The sequence below is a fragment of the Amia ocellicauda genome, chromosome 2 (assembly GCF_036373705.1).
Source record: "Amia ocellicauda isolate fAmiCal2 chromosome 2, fAmiCal2.hap1, whole genome shotgun sequence".
Taxonomy (NCBI): Eukaryota; Metazoa; Chordata; class Actinopteri; order Amiiformes; family Amiidae; genus Amia; species Amia ocellicauda.
In genome coordinates this window covers 12909720-12934405 of record NC_089851.1, presented here as the reverse complement: position 1 = coordinate 12934405, position 24686 = coordinate 12909720, and the positions used below count along the sequence as shown (strand labels likewise).

The 24686-nt window shown below is 36.3% G+C and overlaps 1 protein-coding gene across 2 annotated transcripts in view; it reads left to right on the top strand.

Moving 5' to 3' along the window:
- Window positions 1-24686, top strand: part of piezo2b (piezo-type mechanosensitive ion channel component 2b) — a 164914-nt gene that overhangs the window by 56511 nt on the left and 83717 nt on the right. For both annotated transcript variants that reach the window (XM_066719130.1, XM_066719121.1), the window contains exon 4: window positions 14846-14888. In XM_066719130.1, the coding sequence (XP_066575227.1) occupies window positions 14846-14888 (43 nt within the window). The remainder of the gene's footprint in view (window positions 1-14845; window positions 14889-24686) is intronic.

The following is a 24686-nucleotide window of genomic DNA, read 5'->3' as shown; positions in this document are numbered from 1 at the left end:
TAGCAACAACACATAATGTATGAACCCAGTATGAACCTTTCACCATTTTATACACATTCATGTCTGTTCTTAGATTACATTTCTCAAAGTTATTAATTATATAATAAAACAGATACTGACAAAAGCATATTTTTATTAATAATATATTTTCTTTGTTAAAATGATTTACAGGTATACATATTGAACCATTTAATTTCTACATCATGCTAGTATAGCAGATTTAAAAAATGAAAAGCTCAGTAATTCTGTACTAGTTATCACTTATATTATCACTACTTAACTGTAGTATGGTATTACTGGGGCTTAAAGATTTAAAACATATCCGCATATGAACAATAATCCTTCAGAACCATTTAGTGCACAATAATTGTATTTCCTGTAATGCATTTCTTTTGGCAATGGAAATTCATTAAGATTTGTGAGCTCTGAGTTGCAAATCAAGTTGTATGAAAGAGCATTTTTAATAATAAAAAAAAATAACGTAGTCAATTACATATTATGTGGAACCCCTCCAAAAATAGGGAAAGGACTCATACTCATCTTTACTGTACACCATTTCTTTCTTTTCTTCTGTCTGTCCTAGTGTTTCAGATTTCTCTCTCTCACATTCCAGTCATTTGACAAATGTACTATGGTTTTGATTTTTTCCTGTATTGAAAGCCTCTGCTACAGAAATGTATGCATACAGTGTCATTCTAAACCGAGAAATATGTCTCCTTATGTCATCTACCATGACTTCATTGTTCCTTGGAAAAAATAAAGCATAAACAAAAACCACTCCTTCACACTGAATGGGTTATCTGATTGTTTGACATTGAACATGATTTCCTCTGTTTCTATATTTGTCAGAGCCAAATAAGCCATTAGGGGATCCAAGAGAGATTAGTTATAGCTTGGACACAGTCCTCTTTGATTACATCTGATATATAAGACAAACAAATATATAAATGTCATGTTAATTTGGCACTGATCACTGATGATTCACAAACAGACTTTTGCTCAGGTGTTCCATTTAAATACTTTTTCAACAATTTGTGTGGATGTTTTAAAGCTGTGCCTCTCTACAACATGGGAAGTCAGTGCTGAGCCAAAAATTACATTACTTTTTTTGCTTGGTGGCAGGAGGTAAATCTGGTACTTACAAAACCTAGGATTAGTAGAAAGGGCAAAATAATCCATACCCTTTGGAAGTAACAGATTGTGCTGAGAGGGACAATTGAAAATGTAGAAAAATGAAGAATTCCTGTGAAGCTACACACACGCCTGGATGCTAACCCCTGCTTAGAGATTTCATTGTGATTTTGCGCTTCACTACTCTTGTTTAAGTAGAAGAACATTATAAAATAGTGGCTTCTAAAACCCCATCAACCCAATATAACAGTCTGACTTACTGTACAAAAATGAAAGCTAGTATTTTGTCAAGAAAGAATGTGAATTTAGTTCAGGTCAGGTGGCTGTGACGCCTGAATGATTTGATGGAGACTAAATTGAGACGTTTGTGTATAGTTACGTTATAGTAAAGGTTCACTTTTATCAGTAAAACAAACAAACAAACAAACAAACAAAAAACTGTTGCAAGCTGGGATCTGGACCAGCATTGATTTATAGCTGTAAGAATTGTTATATTTGATTTTTGTAATGAGTTCCTCTGTTAAGAATATTTGCTCATTTATATTAATTTATGATGACAATATTTATTTCGGAATTTAAAATATAGTACATATGTAGGTTCTTATTTATTAGTTCATGGTATTGAAGGCAAAATGTACAAAATACTCAATGAATTGTTCAAAATGTTATGTAACAGACACAATTCTCACTAAATAAAATAATTATATATTATGTATAATTGGATTTATGTATTTATATAAGCAATCATAAGATTGATTTTCATAGTTATGAGTGTTTATTCATTATGATTTATTTTCACTTCTCACTTGATTTGTAAGTCAGATCCATTCCTTATTTTGGAAAAAAGGATAAGAAAAATAGTTAATTCAGTGTTTCCCTTTTCAAGATAGAGACGGATTAAGTAACTCTTTTGGGTCTTATCAAAACTCCAGTTTCTTTGAGAAGTTTTTTCTAAATATGTCTGTTTTTTTCTTCACTGACTCCTGTCCAAGTTAAACAGTAACCCACAGTGTTTGCAAAGCACTGGGTCCCTCTTGAGTGCCCTGCTCCTCCATTCGGCTTACCTTTACTGATTACATAAAGTACTGCTGTGGGAAGTTTAAATCATTTTTAAGTTAAGTACATTTCTTGGAATGATCTTCTGCCATCTAACACTTCAGATGTTAATTTCCAGTAGTATTTTAAAAGCATTACTATCTATCCATCTATCTTTTTCTCTATATATTTATTTATCTATGCATTTTACTGCATTTTTGAAAAATAAATATTTACTTCAGCAGGATGTGGCATTCACTGGTAACAAGTAGCAGGAAACTAGACACGTTTCCTACCACTGGATGTTAACATGTTCCAAATTATGTGACTTTGAGGAATGGAATGATATTGTTCCTGTACAAATGTTCCTTCTGTTTTTGCTGTATATATACAATTTCGCCACTGTAATTAGTGCTCTGAAACCACCTCCACCACATTACCACCTCCATTATGTACCTTAGACAGTTTATAGGAGTGTACACAAAGTTAATTACCATGGCACAAAGGAAAAATGACAACTTATGATGATATTATATCCATAATATCCCTTCACAAGAAAAAGTATTATGGGAATGAAAATGACAGAAAAATCAATGTTTGGATCATGGAGTGCCAACCACATGCAACAGAGCAAGCTAACCGTTTAAAAAAATCTAAGGTTAATCAATTTCCCAAATTAACTTTGAGTTTTAACCATTTAGATTGGTCATTAGAGACTTGGAGAAGAGGTTATGGCCACCTGATGCAATGTTTAAATTTTACATATTGTGACAAAGCGGTTCTTTAACAACGTGCAGGAGACCAGTCTTCAAACAAAAATAATTTGAATAACTATCCAACCAAACAAAAGCCAAAACAAACCACAAAACTCACAAACCTAACCCAATCTCATGAAAATAACTCCACCACCCAACTCCACCACCCAACTCCACCACCCAACTCCTCCACCACCCAACTCCACCACCCAACTCCACCACCCAACTCCACCACCCAACTCCACCACCCAACTCCACCACCCAACTCCACCACCCAACTCCACCACCCAACTCCACCACCCAACTCCACTACTCACACTTCACTGCCTTTATCAACTATGCTGCCTTCCCCCAGATTCTTCCCTTTTATACCAGGTGGATGATTTTGTAGATTACCACCAGGTGGACTCATTAAGGGGGAAAATGGCTGGCTGAGGGTTCTGGGACATGTAGTTTTTCTGGGGGTTGGGTGGCCATTTTGTTATCTGTAGTCCACTTGTTTTTAAGCAGCCACCTTTCCACAGGACACATTCCCATTAACACCTCTGCCCTCACCCCATCTCCCATTGAGCACCCTGCACATCACAATTATCACAATATGGAGGAAAAAGTAGGTTAGAGATTGTCTGTTGTCTGAGATTTTGCCTACAGTAGACATGGAGGCCATAACATGAGGGGTGGGCATTGTTCTTTCGCTGCACAAACAGACAACGGGAAGCCCTTGTATTCCATTCTTCAGCATCATCCAGTGTCCATCGGAAGGTGATGTGTTTTTGAAGGCTTGGATTTTCAATCATACATACAGCACACTGCCAGACTAAATCTCAGACTGAAGTTTGGAAAGCAGTCACCTGCCCTTGACAGCACAGAAATGCTGTAGTATTGAGAATGCAACACTGTACACACATCCTGTAACCAGCATGAACATGAACATACTCTGTAGTGAATAGACTATATTATCTATCTATCTATCTATATATATATATCTATATACACCGATCAGCCATGACATTATGACCACCTGCCTAATATTGTGTAGGTCCCCCTTTTGCCACCAAAACAGCCCTGACCCGTCGAGGCATGGACTCCACTAGACCTCTGAAGGTGTGCTGTGGTATCTGGCACCAAGACATTAGCAGCAGATCCTTTAAGTCCTGTAAGTTGAGAGGTGGGGCCTCCATTGTTTGGACTTGTTTGTCCAGCACATCCCACAGATGCTCGATTGAATTGAGGTCTGGGGAATTTGGAGGCCAAGCCAACACCTTGAACTCGTGATTCATCAGACCAGGCCACCTTCTTCCATTGCTCCGTGTCCAGTTCTGATGCTCACGTGCCCATTATAGGCGCTTTCGGCAGTGGACAGGGGTCAGCATGGGCACCCTGACTGGTCTGCATCTACGCAGCCCCTTACGCAACAAACTGTGATGCACTGTGTGTTCTGACACCTTTCTATCAGAACCAGCATTCACTCTTGCAGCAATTTGAGCTACAGTAGCTCGTCTGTTGGATCGGACCACACGGGCCAGCCTTTGCTCCCCATGTGCATCAATGAGCCTTGGCCGCCCATGACCCTGTCGCCGGTTCACTGCTTTTCCTTCCTTGGACCTCTTTTGATAGGTACTGACCACTGCAGACCGGGAACACCCCACAAGAGCTGCAGCTTTGGAGATGCTCTGACCCAGTCATCTAGCCATCACAATTTTGCCCTTGTCAAAGTCGCTCAGATCCTTACGCTGCCCATTTTTCCTGCTTCTAACACATCAACTTTGAGGACAAAATGTTCACTTGCTGCCTAATATATCCCACCCACTGACAGGTGCCATGATAACGAGTGTTATTAACGAGTATCAGTGTTATTCACTTCACCGGTCAGTGGTCATAATGTTATGGCTGATCAGTGTATATATATATATATATATATAATCTTGTAAAACAGAATGCATAGATTAAGTGTAGATGTAACTGCTGTAAAATTAGTAATTTTTACTATCTGATTGGTAGTAATATGACTGCATCTGATAATGCAAACCTCTCATTAAATCCCGCTAAAGCACTTTTGATAGTATCACACATTCATGGTCATACTATACTAGCACTACTTAATTCTAGTCTTTTGTTTTCTCTATTTGCTTTTGCACACTTTAATTGCACTGAACACATGCCCAAAAACAGACTTTCATGTAACGCCATGGATGTAGTCTGGCCAACAATAACAAGAGTACAAGGAATACAGCAAAGTTATATTGTGTGGTCAAAAGTTACATTTCTATTATAAGACTCATCTTACTTAGCATCCTTGACCTATTTAAAACTACAAATAGTGCATATGAAACTCAAGTAGTATTATATATCTTATAAGAAAAGGACAGCACAGTAGACACTGTAAACATCATATGTCTTATTTTTACAATGGTTTGTAGCTGGCCACAAACTTTTTGAATGATAACATTACATTTTAAACTACAAGACTAAAATTACTACCGAGTATATCTATTAGTCTCCTTTTAAAGTTTTAAATACTGTTACCTGTCTTGTGTATTCGTCAAGAAACCCATTGCTGGGATTTCTGGATGAAAAGTCCACTAGCAATGAAACAAGCATGATGGACCAAATAGCCTTTTCTTGATGTGATTTTTCTCAGCTTTGACATCTTATGTTCAAAGTGTTTGACCCTTGTTTTAGTTTGTGAGAGTTCAGATTGTTTGAAATGTAAACAAAATATTTTCTTCCTTATTATATTACTGATGATCACTAAGAAACAGACGTGCACACATTTGTTGGTACCCCTCCACAAAAAAACGAAGAATGCACAATTTCTTCTGAAATACACTGCTCAAAAAAATTAAGGGCATACTTAAATCACACATCGGATCTCAATGAATGAAATATATTAAAGATCAAAATCTTTACTGTACTTTGTGTAATTCATTGAGAACAAAATGACATAACAGCGGTCAATGGAAACCAAAATCACCAACTGATTGAGGGCTGGATTCAAACTCACACCAAGTACATAAACAGGATGTTCCAACTTGCGTGAATATCATCACGGCAACTCATAGTGTGACTCAGTAGTGTGTATGGCCCCCACGTGCCTTATGCACTCCTGACAACGTCTGGGTATGCTCCTGATGAGAAGGCGGATGGTGTCCTGGGGGATCTCCTCCCAGACCTGGATCAGGGCATCAGTGAGCTCCTGGACAGTCTGTGGCGCTACTTGGCGGCGTCGGATGCACCGATACATAATGTCCCAAAGGTTCTCAATTGGATTCAGGTCTGGGGAACGTGAGGGCCAGTCAATGCCTTCGTCATCCAGGAACTGCCTACACACTCTGGCCACATGAGGCCGGGCATTGTCCGGCACCAGGAGGAACCCAGGGCCCACTTCACCAGCGTAAGGTCTGACGATGGGTCTGAGGATTTCATCCTGGTACCTAACAGATGATGTTGCAGGCAGCATAATGTTCACCTTGGCGTCTCCAGACTCTTTCATGTCTGTCACATGTGCTCAGTGTGAACCTGCTCCCATCTGTGAAGGGATCGGGGCGCCAAAAAGCACCAGTTTTGACTCATCTATCCAAAGGACATTCTCCCAGAAGGACTGTGGCTTGTCAGTATGCATTTGTAGCAAATTCCAGTCTGGCTTTTTTATGTTTTTCTTTCAAAAGTGCTGGGTCTTCTTCCATGGAGGCCACTTTCGCTCAAAAAGTGATGGATGATGCGATCAGAAACTGACGTACCTTCACCTTGGAGTTCAGCTTATATCTCTTTGGCAGTTATCCTTGGTTCTTTTTCTGCCCTTCGCACTATCCTTCTGTTCAATCTGGGGTCGATTTTCCTCTTGCGGCCGCGCCCAGGGAGGTTGGCTACAGTTCCATGGACCTTGGACTTCTTAATATTTGCAACTGTTGCCACAGGAACATCAAGCTGCTTGGAGATGGTCTTGTAGCCTTTACCTTTACCATGCTTGTCGATTATTTTCTCTGCTCTCCTCAGACAACTCTCTCCTCTGCTTTCTCTGGTCCATGTTCAGTGTGACGCACACAATGATACCAAACAGCACAGTGACTACTTTCCTCCATTTAAATAGGCTGAATGACTGATTACAAGATTGGAGACATGTGTGATACTAATTAAAGAAACTAATTAGTTTGGAATATCACTATAATTCAATTATTTATTATATTTTCCAAGGGGTACCAACAAAAGTGTCCTGGCCATTTTAGAATATCTTTGTAGAATGAGCAATAATTCTCTTTTCACAGCTTCTTTGGTTTATTCTATGACATACCAAAGGCATGCAAGTATACATGATGCAATAGCTTTTAATTTCATCACTTTTCAGGAGGAATGAAGCATTATATCAATGAGCTGTAAGTGTACCAACAAATTTGAGCACGTCTGTAGCTGTCTGCTTTTTTATTCCTATCAGTACTTTTAGTTTTTTGCTCCTCTTAAGGTCACTTGTGTTTATTGTTTCAAGGACTCTTGAATTCATTTCCATGTCTTTCTGGTGTGTGTTTCCTTTTTTTTTGTCCGGACTAAGCAGCGCAATGTCTAAACACATTGCGTGCACATGTCTGCTCCCACAGCTGCAGTCCGTGTTTATATCATGACCTGGTCATATTTATCAATGCTGTCACAACACTGGAGGTGAAAAAAAAGGTCAGATTTAGCCAATTAAAAACATGTGTTCTTAGACTGACTGTGACAATGTTTCCTGATCAGCAGATTCCACAGAATCTAACAAGTACACCTGTAGTGCTGTGTACCTTCTTGTTTGGCTCTTATACCAGTTTCACTAAGATTTGGCAACAGTCTCCAAATTTACAGCAGGACAGATTAGATGACAGAAAATAATGTATTTTATTGTAAACATCCAATATGTTTGTTTATGGAGAGAAGCCTTTTTGAATTTGTGGGTCTTGTTAAGAAAATTATATATATATATATGTATGTACGGGAAGCGTGCTCCCAGATGCGCTGCCCCTCCCCAGGGAAGGTACATTAATGGGGGGAAGCAACTGACCTGCTGCTTCCCCATGCATGGCTCCCTGCCTTTTTAATGCAGGAAGATGCTGGCTTCCTGGTGTGGAGGGGCAGGAGGGGAGCCTGTGTGTGGAGGGGAGAGAAAAACAGTGATTCGGAGAGAAGCGACAGTGGCCTGCATTATGGTACTGAACATAGATTACAGACTTGACAACGATTTGGATTATGATTGGGATTGAAAGTTGTGCCTTCTCGTGTTTGTAGTGTATTACTTATGTGGAGTTAGGGATAAGTTAGGGATCTGTTTAATGTGTAGTTTAGACAAGTGGTGGAGAATGCGGGAATAGTCATTGTGGCTAAGGAAAATAAAAAGTTATATTTATAGTTAAGGACCTGTGTTTTGCAGTTTAGGCTTACAGAATCTATGTGTTAATTTAGTTTTTGTTTGTTGTTTTTGTTTGTGTATGAACACTGTACATAATAAATGTAATGTCTGTGCACTATAACCCAGCACTGTGGTTCCACCGCCCCCACACATATATTAATTTTTAAATATTTAAATCTAAAACTAGAGGTTAGCAAATTACAATAGTTAATGTGTAACTAATTACATGTATTTAACTGTACACAGCAGGGAGTTTGTTAAAGGGGGTGTCATCTTCATATTCTTCAGTATGAAGGGCTTACAACCTTCGGTGGTAGCTTTTGTGTCAGCTTGTTTGTATGACATATGATATTACACTTTCTTTCTAAGTCGTTTTTTGTCATTCATCTGTTACACAACATGGCTCAGAGAGCTTTTGTCATGAAAGGAAATTTGTATAATTTTATGCTAGTCAAATCAAGCTATAATTCCATTGGAATCCTCATGAATCAGCCACCTGCTTCTCTACAAATAAAGAGTTACCTCCAGTTTTTGTCTCTTAATACATTCTTAACATTAATTTGTATAAGCAGAACTTCAAAGTGGTACTTTGCACCATGAAATACTGAAATAACGTTATATAAATTATAGATATAACAAATATATCAAATATATTTTGGAGCATTTCTTAGAGTCAGTGGCAAAATATTGTAATTTAAACACTCTTAGCTTTTCCACAATGCTGGATGACACATGTGGCCTATGGTTTTAGATTAATTGAAAACAAAGTTTGAATACAGTCAGGTATTGCTATCATCCACTGCCCCTCCATACCAACCACATTTGAGTTCAAAAATCTCCACACCCATTCAATTTGTTGTCTTCATGTTTTAGTAAAATCTTGAAGATGGCCTTGAATTAAAATTGTGCTTTCCTCCGCTGCCTCGTTAATGAACACATGGGAGTCATTTGAAGAATTGTTACTGCAGGAAGTGAACAGAGTATGACGTTAATTAAAAGGGGGGGCAGGGGGTGCACTGAAAAACAGCATCTGCTCTGGTTTACTCATACAGGGAGTAGTGGATCAGTAAATGACCAAAGGGGATTTCACGCTGTAGATGTCTGGAATTGCTGGAGCTAATAGAAAGAGTCTTTACTTCCTTCACTTCCTTTTGCTATTTAGAAGCTGAACAAACGGTGAGGCAATGTTTAGAACACATTTGTGAGGTAAAAGCTCATTAGACAAATTGATAGTATTCTTCACCTACAAATGAATGACACATTTTCAGCACAATACCAATTATATTCTTTCTGGTTTTTGCCTCCTAAATCTGATACCATTATTCATCAGCCAATTTGAGGCTTATAATGCATATAATAATTTGATTAAATAGCCTTAACTGCATAAACATTGAATTTAAATTCACATTCATTCACATTCACTTACATTGTAAGTTGCCCTGGATAAGGGGGCGTCTGCCAAGAAATTATAATAATAATAATAATAATAATAATAATAATAAGAATAATAATAATATGTACATTACTGTGCAAAAGTTTTAGGCAGGTGTGAAAAAATGCTGTAGAGTAAGAATGCCTTCAAAAATAGACATGTTAATATATTATATTTATCAATTAACTAAATACAAAGTGAGTGAACAGAAGAAAAATCTACATCAAATCCATATTTGGTGTGACCACCCTTTGCCTTCAAAACAGCATCAATTCTTCTAGGTTCACTTGCACAAAGTCAGGGATTTTGTGGGCATATAGTCAGGTGTATGATTAAACAATTATACCAAACAGGTGCTAATGATCATCAATTCAATATGTAGGTTGAAACACAATCATTAACTGAAACAGAAACAGCTGTGTAGGAGGAATAAAACTGGGTGAGGAACAGCCAAACGCAGCTAACAAGGTGAGGTTGCTGAAGACAGTTTACTGACAAAAGTCCTACACCATGGCAAGACTGAGCACAGCAACAAGACACAAGGTAGTTATACTGCATCAGCAAGGTCTCTCCCAGGCAGACATTTCAAGGCAGACAGGGGTTTCCAGATGTGCAGTCCAAGCTCTTTTGAAGATGCACAAAGAAACGGGCAACATTGAGGACCATAGACGCAGTGGTAGGCCAAGGAAACTTACTGCAGCAGATGAAAGACACATCATACTTACTTCCCTTCACAATTGGAAGATGTTCAGCAGTGCCATCAGCTCAGAATTGGCAGAAAACAATGGGACCCTGGTACACCCATCTACTGTCCGGAGAAATCTGGTCAGAAGTGGACTTCATGGAAGACTTGTGGCCAAAAAAGCCTGACATGGCAACAAGGCCAAGCGACTCAACTATGCACGAAAACACAGGAACTGGGGTGCAGAAAAATGGCAGCAGATGCTCTGGACTGATGAGTCAAAATGTGAAATATCTGGCTGTTGCAGAATGCAGTTTGTTTGCCGAAGGGCTGGAGAGCGGTACACGAATGAGTGTCTGCAGGCAACAGTGAAGCATGGTGGAGGATCCTTGCAAGTTTGGGGCTGCATTTCTGCAAATGGAGTTGTGGATTTGGTCAGAATTAATGGTCTCCTCAATGCTGAGATGTACAGGCAGATACTTACACTCACCTAAAGGATTATTAGGAACACCATACTAATACTGTGTTTGACCCCCTTTCGCCTTCAGAACTGCCTTAATTCTACGTGGCATTGATTCAACAAGGTGCTGAAAGCATTCTTTAGAAATGTTGGCCCATATTGATAGGATAGCATCTTGCAGTTGATGGAGATTTGTGGGATGCACATCCAGGGCATGAAGCTCCCGTTCCACCACATCCCAAAGATGCTCTATTGGGTTGAGATCTGGTGACTGTGGGGGCCAGTTTAGTACAGTGAACTCATTGTCATGTTCAAGAAACCAATTTGAAATGATTCGACCTTTGTGACATGGTGCATTATCCTGCTGGAAGTAGCCATCAGAGGATGGGTACATGGTGGTCATAAAGGGATGGACATGGTCAGAAACAATGCTCAGGTAGGCCGTGGCATTTAAACGATGCCCAATTGGCACTAAGGGGCCTAAAGTGTGCCAAAAAAACATCCCCCACACCATTACACCACCACCACCAGCCTGCACAGTGGTAACAAGGCATGATGGATCCATGTTCTCATTCTGTTTACACCAAATTCTGACTCTACCATCTGAATGTCTCAACAGAAATCGAGACTCATCAGACCAGGCAACATTTTTCCAGTCTTCAACTGTCCAATTTTGGTGAGCTTGTGCAAATTGTAGCCTCTTTTTCCTATTTGTAGTGGAGATGAGTGGTACCCAGTGGGGTCTTCTGCTGTTGTAGCCCATCCGCCTCAAGGTTGTACGTGTTGTGGCTTCACAAATGCTTTGCTGCATACCTCGGTTGTAACGAGTGGTTATTTCAGTCAAAGTTGCTCTTCTATCAGCTTGAATCAGTCGGCCCATTCTCCTCTGACCTCTAGCATCAACAAGGCATTTTCGCCCACAGGACTGCCGCATACTGGATGTTTTTCCCTTTTCACACCATTCTTTGTAAACCCTAGAAATGGTTGTGCGTGAAAATCCCAGTAACTGAGCAGATTGTGAAATACTCAGACCGGCCCGTCTGGCACCAACAACCATGCCACGCTCAAAATTGCTTAAATCACCTTTCTTTCCCATTCAGACATTCAGTTTGGAGTTCAGGAGATTGTCTTGACCAGGACCACACCCCTAAATGCATTGAAGCAACTGCCATGTGATTGGTTGGTTAGATAATTGCATTAATGAGAAATTGAACAGGTGTTCCTAATAATCCTTTAGGTGAGTGTATCTATCATGCAATACCATCAGGGAGGAATCTGATTGGCCCCAAATTCTGCAGAATGACAACGACCGCAGACATACAGCGAAAGTCATTAAGAACTATCTTCAGCGTAAAGAAGAACAAGCAGTCCTGTAAGTGATGGTATGGCCCCCACAGAGCCCTGATCTCAACATCATGGAGTCTGTCTGGGATTAGAGAGAAGCAACTGAGGCTGCCTAAATCCAAAGAAGAACTGTGGTTAGTTCTCCAAGATGTTTGGGCCAACCTACCTGCCGAGTGCCTTCAAAAACTGTGTGCAAGTGAACCTAGAAGAATTGATGCTGTTTTGAAGGCAAAGGGTGATCACACCAAATATTGATTTGATGTAGATTTTTCTTCTGTTCACTCACTTTGCATTTTGTTAATTGATAAATACAATCTATTAACATGTCTATTTTTGAAAGCATTCTTACTTTACAGCATTTTTTCACACCTGCCTAAACCTTTTGCACAGTACTGTACAACTTCAAAGATAAATAATGTAAGAGAAACTCGAAGCTTCATGTATTAAGCCTCAATCAATGTTAATTAAGCCTCAATATAACATATGCAGCAGCTAATTCATTTGTAAAAGATTCCTAATTTGTTCTCTTTTAATTTTATTTTGAAAAGTACTATGTTTCTATTAGTTGACTGACTGACACTTTGCTGGAGAGTGATATAAATCAGTTAACTTCACTGGGTTAAATTCTTGCAGTTCTGCCCGATAGATATATAAGGAGCAATTCTGGTAACTGTGCCCAACTGCAGGAAAGTCCTTGAGAGTTGATACCAGAGAAGCAGCTCAGGAGACAATATATGATAGGTTTGGTTTTCTCTGTGTTAAAGAAGAATTTTTGGACTCTTGTATGACTTTTATGAACACACTCATCTGAATTATTAAAATTGAAATTAAGATTTATGAAACAAAATCTGCACTTAGAGACATTGGCATGGATGGAAGAACACAAAGATTGAGCATTAGTTCTGAAAACTATTGAATCTGAAATTGTATTATAATTGCATATAAATGAGCTACACAACCAAGTGCTCCTTGTGTTTCTTTCATTAGATGATCTTTAGTTTAATTATGTGCTGAAAAACGAATCAAATAACATAACATAACCTGTTATAGCTTTATGGGAAACCCTGGCCCTGATCATCGTAAATTAATCTTTTTAACATTTTGATGTGTTTTTTCCTGTCATATAAATATAAAGTTCAATATGAAGCTCACAGTTCCTGGAGGGAAATTGTAAAAGAGTGAGGTCTAGGCCAAATCAAAACTTTGACCTACCCTCAAATTGCAAAGTACAAACCTGTATCCTGTCACATTTAAATATATAAGTAGAAGAAAGTGGTTTCTGACAATGAATTAAATCATAGGGTACAAGTTTGTAATTTGTAATTTGCGGGTATGGCAAGGTATTGATTTGGTCCGGGCCTTGATATGAAAACTATAATTTCCTTTCTTCAGTGTCGTTAAACTTAAGTGAGCGAAAAGAACAGACATTGAAAGACTAAAGGACAGTAAGATTTGTAAGTGTTCCAGCTACCACCCACCATTGTAATAACTTTTGCTGCGTTGAGTCGTGATGCTAAATTCCGCATTACAGTCAGTGTGGTGCACAGCCATCTAATTGCCCTGCAAATTAACTGACAAAGAACTAGAACATATTGATTTGTTACTAATGATTAAATAACATTGACGTTGGTATTTAGTTTACTTTGGCAGTAAAACAAACTTAAGCTTGGCTGTATACAATTTCCTGTAAAGGAATATAATACCTGGAAGTGTCCTTGTAAACATCAAAAGTAGTTCAGGAACATTTTCAACTTTTGCAAGCAACTAGATATATTTCTAGTTTGACAGCAAACTTTATTTTTAAGTGCACACCTCACATCAGATGTATGTCAGAGGAAATTACAAGGTCAAACAATAAAGAAAAAGGGTTTAATTCAGCCAAATCATTGGGTCTTCTTAATTTAAAATCAGTTGTTGCTACTTGTTCTGGATCTAAAGAGTCAATAGTAACCACGTTTGAAGAAGTCTGTTGTTTCTGTTTTGTACTGTTTCCCCTGGATTAAAATAGAAGTGAGGAAATTAAATGGCTGGAGGGAGACTTGGCACTATACAATTGCTTGCCAAACCATTTTGTATTCTTGGTTATTAAATTATATTTACATTAGACTTTTGGTTATTTTTGATGTTCCTTCTACATTTCTGGTGCATTGTGGTTCTTCCTGGGGCTTTAAATCTGCCATAGGAAGAGGATTAAACCTTTGAAGATATAGATTTTGTTATGTTAGTCTTTTAGAAAGTCTTTTAAAGTGAATTCATATTCTGTATGCCTTGCCTTTCCGAAGTATTGTTTGTCTTCTAAAGGCTTTTTTCATAATGAAAAATGTATATGTATATAAACACAGCAGGAGGAAATTTCAAAGCTGTGTAAAGCAGAGAATTTACCACTGAAATATAAATGTAAAACATAAATTCATAGGGTTTCATAGCTCTTGCACACTTTTGGAAATGGTAGAAGAAGCTGTGGCAACTAATGTTCTGGTTCATAGAAATGCAACATGGCTATGCAAAATGAGCAAAGTCCTGTCAGAAAATATGCTGCCTTTAAAACACTTCTACACATCCCACAGTTTCATATAGCAGCTTTAGGTACTTTAGGTAAATTAGTCATTTATGTTTCTTCTCTATTCCACAGGTTCGTCTTGGGAGAAATCTATACGTCAAATCGGCTTTGAGAGGTAAGAAAAATGTCTACCTAAACATTTACATGGCTTAAAAATGTATTAATATAGAGTTATTAAGAACGGATTTCAATATGATGTTTAGAGTGCTATCGAAGGGAATTACAGGCTTCACCTTCATACACAAAATAGAAGAAAATATTGCAACATTATTTCAGAAAGGTTTACCTAAAATACAAGGCTGCAGGCAATCTGTAAGCATGATATTTGTCTAATAGATCATGAATGCCTTCTTTGAAACAAAACCAGTGGTTGTGCGTTGTAATTTCCATCAATAGATATGTAACTGTTTTTTTACAGTAAAGACCGCCTTAGCAGTTTGACATTACACACTGTGTTAAGGGTAAAGACTTATTTATTGTCTCTTCGATAAAGAGCAAAGTGGGATTCTAAAGACCTAAAGCACCTCTAGAAACAGATCTGCAGAAAGGAGGAGTTTGGTACAGATCTATTGTGTGAATTTACTTCTGAATGTACAGATTTGAACTGCTCTTTCTGCTCCGAAATTGTAGTACACCAAGTAAGTATTTAAGCACTCCTGAAGTCTTGATTGTAGGAAGTGAGGACTATTTCTGTATGATTGCCAATCAATATTGGATGGAATTTACCTGTATGCCATTATTACGGCAGATTATTAACATTTCATATGAATAGTATATGCTCCATTATTAATAGATTACATTAATATGTACCTTCTCTTTCTTCAGTAACACTGATGAAAACATCAAGGTCACCTTATTTGTATGAAACAAGTATATCACCAGACTGATAGGCAGACATGTTTTTCACTTATGTTTCACAGCAGAATTCTGTTGCTTCTCATTTCTTTTTTTATGTCAGGTATCATATTACAGCCACCAAGACCGTTTCATCAGCCTGCTCCTTTACAGTAATTGTTTGTTTAGAGGATACATTTTTAAATGGTATTTCACAATGATGGTGAACAAGAACGTGTTTCCACTTTTCAAATATATTCTTCTGTACTATTGGGCTGTTTGTTGTCTGCTTTTCATAGCATACCAGACATTATAGGGTAGCCTATCTAAATCACAGTACTGCAAACAGATTTGTAATGGATGCTGGGCAATGTGAAGTTTCACGAAGTCTTTTACAAGGGCTTTATTGTATATACTCTCCAAATTAAGGTCACATCATAAGCCATGTTAAGGCTTCCTTAGCATGATATGCATTTCATGTAAAAAAAATTCACAAAGCAACATAATTTACTTTTATAAAGTGCTTTTCAGACATGTGAATGCATGTTAAATTAATAACTACATCGTCTGAGTGCTGTAACAGGAATGTCAAGGTGGTACAACTCTTTTTCTTTACTGAGGAAAAAGTCTCTCAGCTTTTTAAAAACAGTTTTTATATGTTTAAAATTGGCAATAACAAAAAAGACCATCTGAAGGGTTGTTGTGGAATAGTTTGAAAGATTTGAGCCTAAGGCCATTTCTATATAACTTTACTATATTAAGGGAGATCCTTTTGCAAGAATATGGTGTTCTCCTGCCTTTAAAAGGCACACAGCAATAACACACCAGATATGTTATATTATTGCAAATATAATAACCAGAGATAAATAATTTAGGCTAAGCAGTACTTTGGTCTTGGTCTGTTTTAACAATCATGTTCAAAATATTCCCAAATGTTTAGCCACTGCAGAGATACTTCCTTCATATGCCATTAGCAACATTTCTCCATTATAAATAACATATCTCTATTAATTAAATATTTAAATTGTTGTCATCAAATTGTTTTACAAAGAAAAGGCTGCTGTGAACAAATAAGGTTTTGTTCTCTTGCTATATTTTTTTAAATAAAATATGCTTCTTTCCACTCATATATTAACAGATGGAATTGGCACACAAAGAATCTATCTAATCTCTTATCTATCTTAGTCTTATCTATCTAAATTTAAATCTGTGAATCTTAAAGCAAATCACATGAAATGTGAAATGACTTCAAAACACTCAAAAGAAGTTTAAAATGTTTTCATTTCAAGATGACTTGAAAATGTCTACAAAGGATTTAGCAAAAAAATAGTTAAGAAAGGTGAGGAATATAATTCTCTCACTTTAGCTAAGTTGTAAACAAGGCCGATGACTCCTTCCTGAATGTTTCAGGCAGGATAGTCACCAGTTCCTTTTTGGAATGGAGTGTGCATCCAAATTCATGAGATAAGGGAATTTGAATATGATTGGGGTTAAAGGTCAGAAAACCTGAGAAATACATTATTCCTGATATCTGAAACTCAAACTCAAATTTGTATACAAAAAGGAAAAAAGGTGATTCATATTTTGAGATCCATCTTTGTTACTGAAGAAAAAGGATAATTCAGTTCAACCATATTACATACGCTGTGTGTGGGTTTACACTAGGAAGATCAGTGTTCTACGGCATTATACAAGACTGCAATGTTCTAACTGTACTACTGCACAGGTTACACACATTAGGAATTGCATGAAAAGAAACTGTTGGAAAACTAAAAGAAAAATGTAATATTTTAATTTTAAATATTTTGGAGCTGAAAAACTTGGAGAACTCTAATTAAAATAATTTTTTAACATAAAACTGAGAAGGGACTTAATAAGACACTATATTGTGTCCAACATTCATCCTTTAAACGTGCTGGTGTTGACAACATCCAAATTAAACTAACAAGCTGATACAAAAAAGGTCTATTGAAATCCCCTAGGTTTATTGATTTTTAGATTTTATGTAGTTTTTAAAGCGTCCAGTTAGATTTTTTTTCTTAATGAAAATATTCATGTTTGGCAAGAATGAAATAATGAAACAAGATGAAGTTAACAAGAACAAATGTGCGCTTCATATTTATTGGCTAGTGTTAACCCAAAGTAGAGTATTAAAGAACCCTTTGAATGTGATGGAATTGCTTGCAGCTCCTAAACATTCCAGCTCTTGCAGAAGGTCCTAGAAACTGAAACTATGTTCTCTGTGAATGCACCAAACCTGTATCTATAAGACCATTTTAAACTGTTAAGTTGTGCTGCATATATATGGTGATTTATGTAGTTATATCAGATGGAATATTGATTGGCAGACATAGATTGGCATAGTTTTTCTATGTTATGCAGAAATGTAAGAGCATAGTTTATCAAGTATATGACACAAACCCCAACTTTTTCTTTACAAAGCACTTCCATAATTCAAGACAAATTTTGCACATACAGTTTAAGGGTGCATTGGAAACTGCCTAGTACAATACAAATGTATTCAACTATTAGTGTACTTTGTTTGGTAAATAGATTTCCATGACCTGTGCACTGTGCATATTGCACGTCTCCTGGTCTACAGTATTCTGATGCTAAGGAGGCACTTTCAGGATTTGGCCATGGTTTCTTTCCCCTTAAGCATTGGTATTTGTATGAATGTGTGCAAATTTGAGTTTGATTAAGCCAAATTCTACAACCCTAGGCCATTTCTTTAGCAGTGCCAAAACACATATTTTTCTGTAATGTTGATTGTGGTTACCTTGGCACCTTTCTCTGATGTCTTAAACCCTGCAGAACAGGTATTCTTCCCTCTAAGATCTTAATGACACAGATAAATGCCCGTTTGGTGGAAAGCTTCATGTAGCATGCTGAGTGATATATTTCACCTACATTCATCTTCTAGAGACAATCATGAGTGGCAGGTTTCATTGTTTATCACACCTGAGCTGTGAAAAAATAAAAATGTTGACAGGTAGAAAAAAAGTTACATGTTAATATGCTACTTATTGGAGCCAATATAAAGGAGACTTTAAGGACAAGAAGGAAAACCATAAAACTTCAGGTTACTTATACAAAACACAGTGGACCAATTAAAATCCTGATTTGACTTATTGATGGAGTTAATTCAGCATATATAGTTGCTCCAATGAGTGAAGTAAAACCACTATAATAATACTTGCTGGAGACATATTACAATTTAATGTTTTGATTTAAAATTTAAGGATTATATGCGCTTATTCAGGAGAGCAATGTTTTTTTAAAAATTTATAAACCTATGTTTAATTTTCACTATATAATGTTTCTAATTTTTCATTCATTCTGCATTGTTTGTTCGCCTGTTTGGAGGGTTAGAGAACCATTTAAATTCAGCAGGAGCACAAAATAAAATAAAAGAGCCCTAGATACAATATTACATTGCTGCACTTGTCAGTAGATGTGGCACGCTATCCTTTCAAAGGGCTTATTGTTACAATATTTGCTGGTTTTGAATCCTTTGTCTTTCAAATTCCCATTTTCAACACCTCCAGGATTATGACACATTCCAGCCCGATTTCCTCTTCTCTTCAGGGCATTTCAAAGATACACCTATAATTTAGTTCACCCTGCCCAGTGAGCCTTTGTCTATAGATAGCACGGGTGCTGGTGGAGGCTCCTGGGAGACGCCAGCAAGCAAGTTGTAAATTTATATTACCTCGCACTATACCATCAATGAGAATAACAGCGTGTTACCAAACTGTCAACCTGTTTCCATTAATTATTCACTCTAATCATGGATTAGTAGCGCACTGCAATAATAACTGTACTGTCAAAATAAGCTGCAGGGAGGGGCGTGTCTCGGCAACGTTTTTTTTTTAGTTTGCTTTCTTTATCTTATGTGCCACCATGGTAACTTTAAAGTATAATTGTGCAATTGATTTTAGTGTAATTGATTATATCCTAACAGAATGTCCAATACAGGAACATACTTTTAGAATAATTATAGAACGTTTGCTGATTTTAATGGTTTCTTTGGAAATCATGACGCATCCCCCAACTTCATTTCAACTCTTGTAGAAGTAGAAGAATGAAATATGGTGTGTTTGATTGATGTTTTTTGTAGTTTAGTTAAATATTTACCATGGATATACATTTCGTCACTGCTGTTTTACTGTTTACTGCATTGTACAGTAAAGTCATTTAATGTTTTATTGAACATTGCAGATAGCATGTTTAAATAAATATAAAAAATGCTGTTTTTCTCTATCCTAATTCATATGTTGATGCTTTACTTCCCAAACCTATAATTATTAATAATTAAACATTTTTGTGACTTTTTTTGATTAGATATATACATGTACTACCTTACATGGGAAACAAAATAATAAACTACAATCACATTTATTCAACAGAAAAATGTAATATAATTTTATTACACACAATCTTTTCAACAGTATGTTATAACAGTGTTATGTATTGGTAAATCCTCCTGAATTACCTCAACATTTAATTGTGTAAAGCATAACATGAGTGATAGCCCAATCCAATATTAATATTCAAGTGAATCTAATCATGGAACAGTTATCAATGAAGAAGGCATGTTTTAAACAGGAATTAACAACTCAAAGTTGTGGATAATTTTCATAGACTTTTAGGTTATCTTTAAATCAATTACAGTGGAAGCAGTTTATTTCTACGATTTGAGTTTTTCATAATTTCATTTGTTTTGTAATTCAAACTATGAGGCAGGAAGCTGAAGGTGTCTAACAATGAAAATATTTCCCTTGGAAAATCATCTAATACTTACTCACTCTTTCCAGCATTTATAATTTAATATCAGTTTTGCAAAACTCTGGGTCCAGTTATTCTGTAATGCATTATTTTATTACTGGGAGTGTGGGTAATCATTCCAACATGAACTGTTACTTTCCTATAGTAAACTAAAGATTTTATTTTATTTGGTTACATGGTTTAATGTATTGTTTTCTACGATTTTATTGTCTGCTATTTATAAATCAACACATGATACAACTTAATCATTTGCAATTCACGCGTTGGTCAATGTTTTGTTTTGATCTATCCCTAAAGCTGTGTAAATCTCTGTCATTGAAGATTGAAACATAATCACTGCATATTGTTCTTTTCTTTATACTTTTCTCCTTCATGTTAAATACAGTCAAGTGATTAGTTTTCATTTGTTAAAATGTGCATATCTAATTATAGCAAAATTGTAATCAACTGGCTAATCACTGTAGTTTAAAACAAATCTGAAATGTTGCTGCATTGTAGCATCAAGGAAGAGAAATAGCATTAAAATTATGAGCTCTCTCTAATCACTTGTATCTTTCTCTTTGCACAATATCTGGGTTTCTTATATTTCTTTATTTATTTGTTTGTTTATTTGTATAAATGTTCCCAGAAGAGACTCATTTACTATTAAGTGTTTCCACATTAGGGAATATATGTCACAGAAATTGACATTTTTCCAGTATTGAAGGAAACTTGTTCTCATAAAATATTTTCATATATTTTATTAAACTTAAAGCATTTTTAATTGTAATGCTTTCACTCTATTATTTGATGATCTAGTACACGTATGTAATAAAAACAATACTTGCATTAATTTCCTTTCTCATGATGAGAAGAACAGATTATTTGTCAGAAATGTGTGTGTAGACAGCATATCATTTTTATACTGATTTCCTCCAACAGTTTTCCCCTTTTGTTCTGAAGCACTATTGCTTATTCTACATAAAACTAAGAAAATACAGATTTTTGAACATGATTCTGTTGCAACACAAGGACAACAAAAAACATTACTTTATACATATTTATAATTTCACACAAAGCACAAAGAAAGATCATGCTAATATAAACACTTTTCTAGTATTCCCTAGAATGCTCTTCTACACATGGTTACAGTTATGTTACAATGAAGTATGAGTCTCTGGACTCTGGAGCTGAAAAGTCAGAAAATTGAAACACTTAAAATTATTTTAAATGTTTCAGATCTGCTTCTTAAATAAATTCTGTATATATATAAAACACCAGTTTTAAATCATGAATTTGCTTTTCACTGCATTTCAAATGTTTTATTTCATTAACATTTCAAGTTTTTTGGGATTGCCTGGCTTGTTTCCAATCACTTAAGGTTCCAAGCAGGCTGTATATTGTTTAGTTTAATGAGTTGTAATTAAAAAAAAAAAAAAAAAAAATATTGTTCAGATTTGCATTATTATGTATGTATGTATGTATGTATGTATGTATGTATGTATGTATTTATTTATTTATTGTAGGTTTATAATGGAAAATATACATAATGCTTTCCTGCTATTAAATCTGGGATAACTGTTAAAATAATTTATGAACCACCCATTGGATTGTTGCATCAGTTTTTATATGAGAAAATCTGAGAACGTTCTATATTTTTCATTCCCTTCACTAGAACTGATCATGTCAATCTACAGTGTAATCAAGAAGAGCTTTGCACTGATAAGTCGTAGTGCATTTATATAGACAAAACATGTAGAAATGTGTGATGTGGTCGTCCCTTATTAGAAGAAATCCCACAGACCATAGTGTAAGGAGTCTCAATGGAGACTGGATCATTTGTACCTAATTCCCTCAGCATGTAAAAGATGCAAGGCACTGGGAGTGCTAAGAACTTATAAAATGTTGCACCCCAAGTGAATGATTCTAACAGTTTCTGTTGTTAATAGTGTTTTTTTGGCCTGTACCATATTTCTGTTATAACTCCCTATCATTGCACTGCAGTCTGTCCAACAGTCTATTCTGATCCAACCATAGGACATGGAGAAACGTACACTGGTATCTCTCTACCTTAGCTGTGTTTTTGTGTTGTTTTTTCCCTGCTTCAATTCAGATACTGTTGTGCAGAAGATGTTGGCTGGTTATGCACATAGTTTGCTGGGCCTTTATTTATTTCTATACCCCAACATACTCAAACTGTGGGCTGCCTCTCATTCTACAGTAAGGTCAGTCACTCCATGATGACGTTACTGAAATCAGGAGAAGACCATTTAATGACCTCAGTTCGCATGTCAGAACACAAAACGCAAAACTTCTAAACCTGTGTCACCACTTAATATGCTAATTGCCCATATAAATGTATTTAACTACACTGAATTAATTTCTAATGCTCTTATTAAATTATTGTCTTAATCCAAGTAGTTAAAACACAGAAGAGAATGTGATAGGTAGTGGTTTTATGGCAAGTGTTTTTGAAGGCATGAATTGTTGTACTGTTTGATGTGTTGTTCTTGGCCCTGGTGATGCTGCTGCCCTCCCCAGCCCAGTTACGGTGGTACTTTTAGCTGCTGAGGGCTGCATGCCAGCCTTTACTTTTATTTGCTGTACAAACAATTCAAGTGTAATTGGTACCTGCAATGTCCTGAAACACTTGTTGATGTGTTTTGACCTCATGAATAAACCATTGTAGAAGATTAAAAGCAAAGTGCCTGAAGTGTTTTGTTTCTCAGACAACGTCATAAACGTTACTTATGGGCACCTGCTTAACGGTTTGGTAGATAAGGCGAACACCATGTCTTTCAATTACAGAGCACTAAATGTAAACCGGTAGATTTTAAACCAGAATTAGATAAAGCATTCGATAGTGTTTTCAGTTAAATATTGGAAGATAGGCTTTATATTAACTTTAAAGGAAAGCATTTTCCAATTATTTGTGTCCTGCATTGAGTTTATATATTGCTGTTATTAATGTCTGTTTCATGGGGTTTTATTTTGATATGAGGGACAGAGCGCCATACATTATTCAAGAGTTTTATTTTTCATTAAACTTTGGTAAAATGTAGATTTTCTATTAAAATCAAGAAAAAATAAAATATTATTAGTTTAAGGTGTCTGGTTTTTGGCATATGTGAAGCAATGTGGCTTTTCCTTCCCTTCCTCACTGAGCCAATGCAAACAGGAGTGAAAAATAAATCAGGGTTCACTTGCCTGTTCCTAATTGTGAGGAAGTTGTTACAGTAAACAGATTGATAAATGTATGTCCATAATACCCCCTCTTATTATCTTACGTTTATGAAAGATTCTTGTTAGAAATAAAAAGTAGAATCTTACAATCTCAAATTTACCGATTCATAACTTTTGCTTAGAATTCTGTTTATACCAAAACAAGGCTTTTATACTTGTCATTTCAAAATACATTCTGCAATTTTTTTTTTTAATTGAATTTAAATGTTTGATGGTACAAATGTAGGGAAGAAACAAGTGCATATAATTAGGCACTGCAGAAGTAAACTTTGAAAGTCATCCTATATTATTAACTTTTAAAATGATCCCCAGCATATTCCAAATAGCTAATAACAATTGATTTAATACTCGTGGTCATTTCTGAATTCAATTACCTTCTGTAATACCAACAAAATGTTCATGCTAATTTAAGTTGTGTTTGATTCTTGTGGTATTTAAGTATTAAAATACTTCAGAGTGGTAATCACTGTAATTACACTGTTTCCCCAAATCTGTGTAAAACTGCATTTTTTGCAATACAATGATTATGTTTTTTTATTTTTTATTAATATTGTTTAATGTTTGATTCCTTGAGCATTGTGCCACATATATGTTTCCTAATATTCCTTATACTTTACAATTGATTAATGCACCAGTTTCAGATTTGTTCAGAACCCATCTGTGCCAAAATATAAGCCCAATACTCCACAAGCCTAAACTCCTCCTGCTGCCAGCATTTAAGCCACATGGTATATCTTTTGATCTCTCCCTGCTTGCCTGTTCTCATGTGTGGTTCCAGAAGGTTCTCTGAGAAGACTGCACACTGAGGCCAATCCTATTCTTAAAGTATGCAGAACCAAATGTGGATTGCAGAGAAAACCACGAATGTAATAAACATCTACAGTTCTGCCTTCCCATGCTTTTAAATATCTTGTCAACAAAAAAACACAAGGGGACAGGAACTCTTTACAAATAAGCTTGTTTCACATTCCAGATGTTAAATCAGCTGCACCCGAGCTGTCGGAGGGTGTGGCAAATGTGCGGTATTACCCTCTTTTTCAGCTTGTGTGGTCAAGTCAGTTCGCCCTTA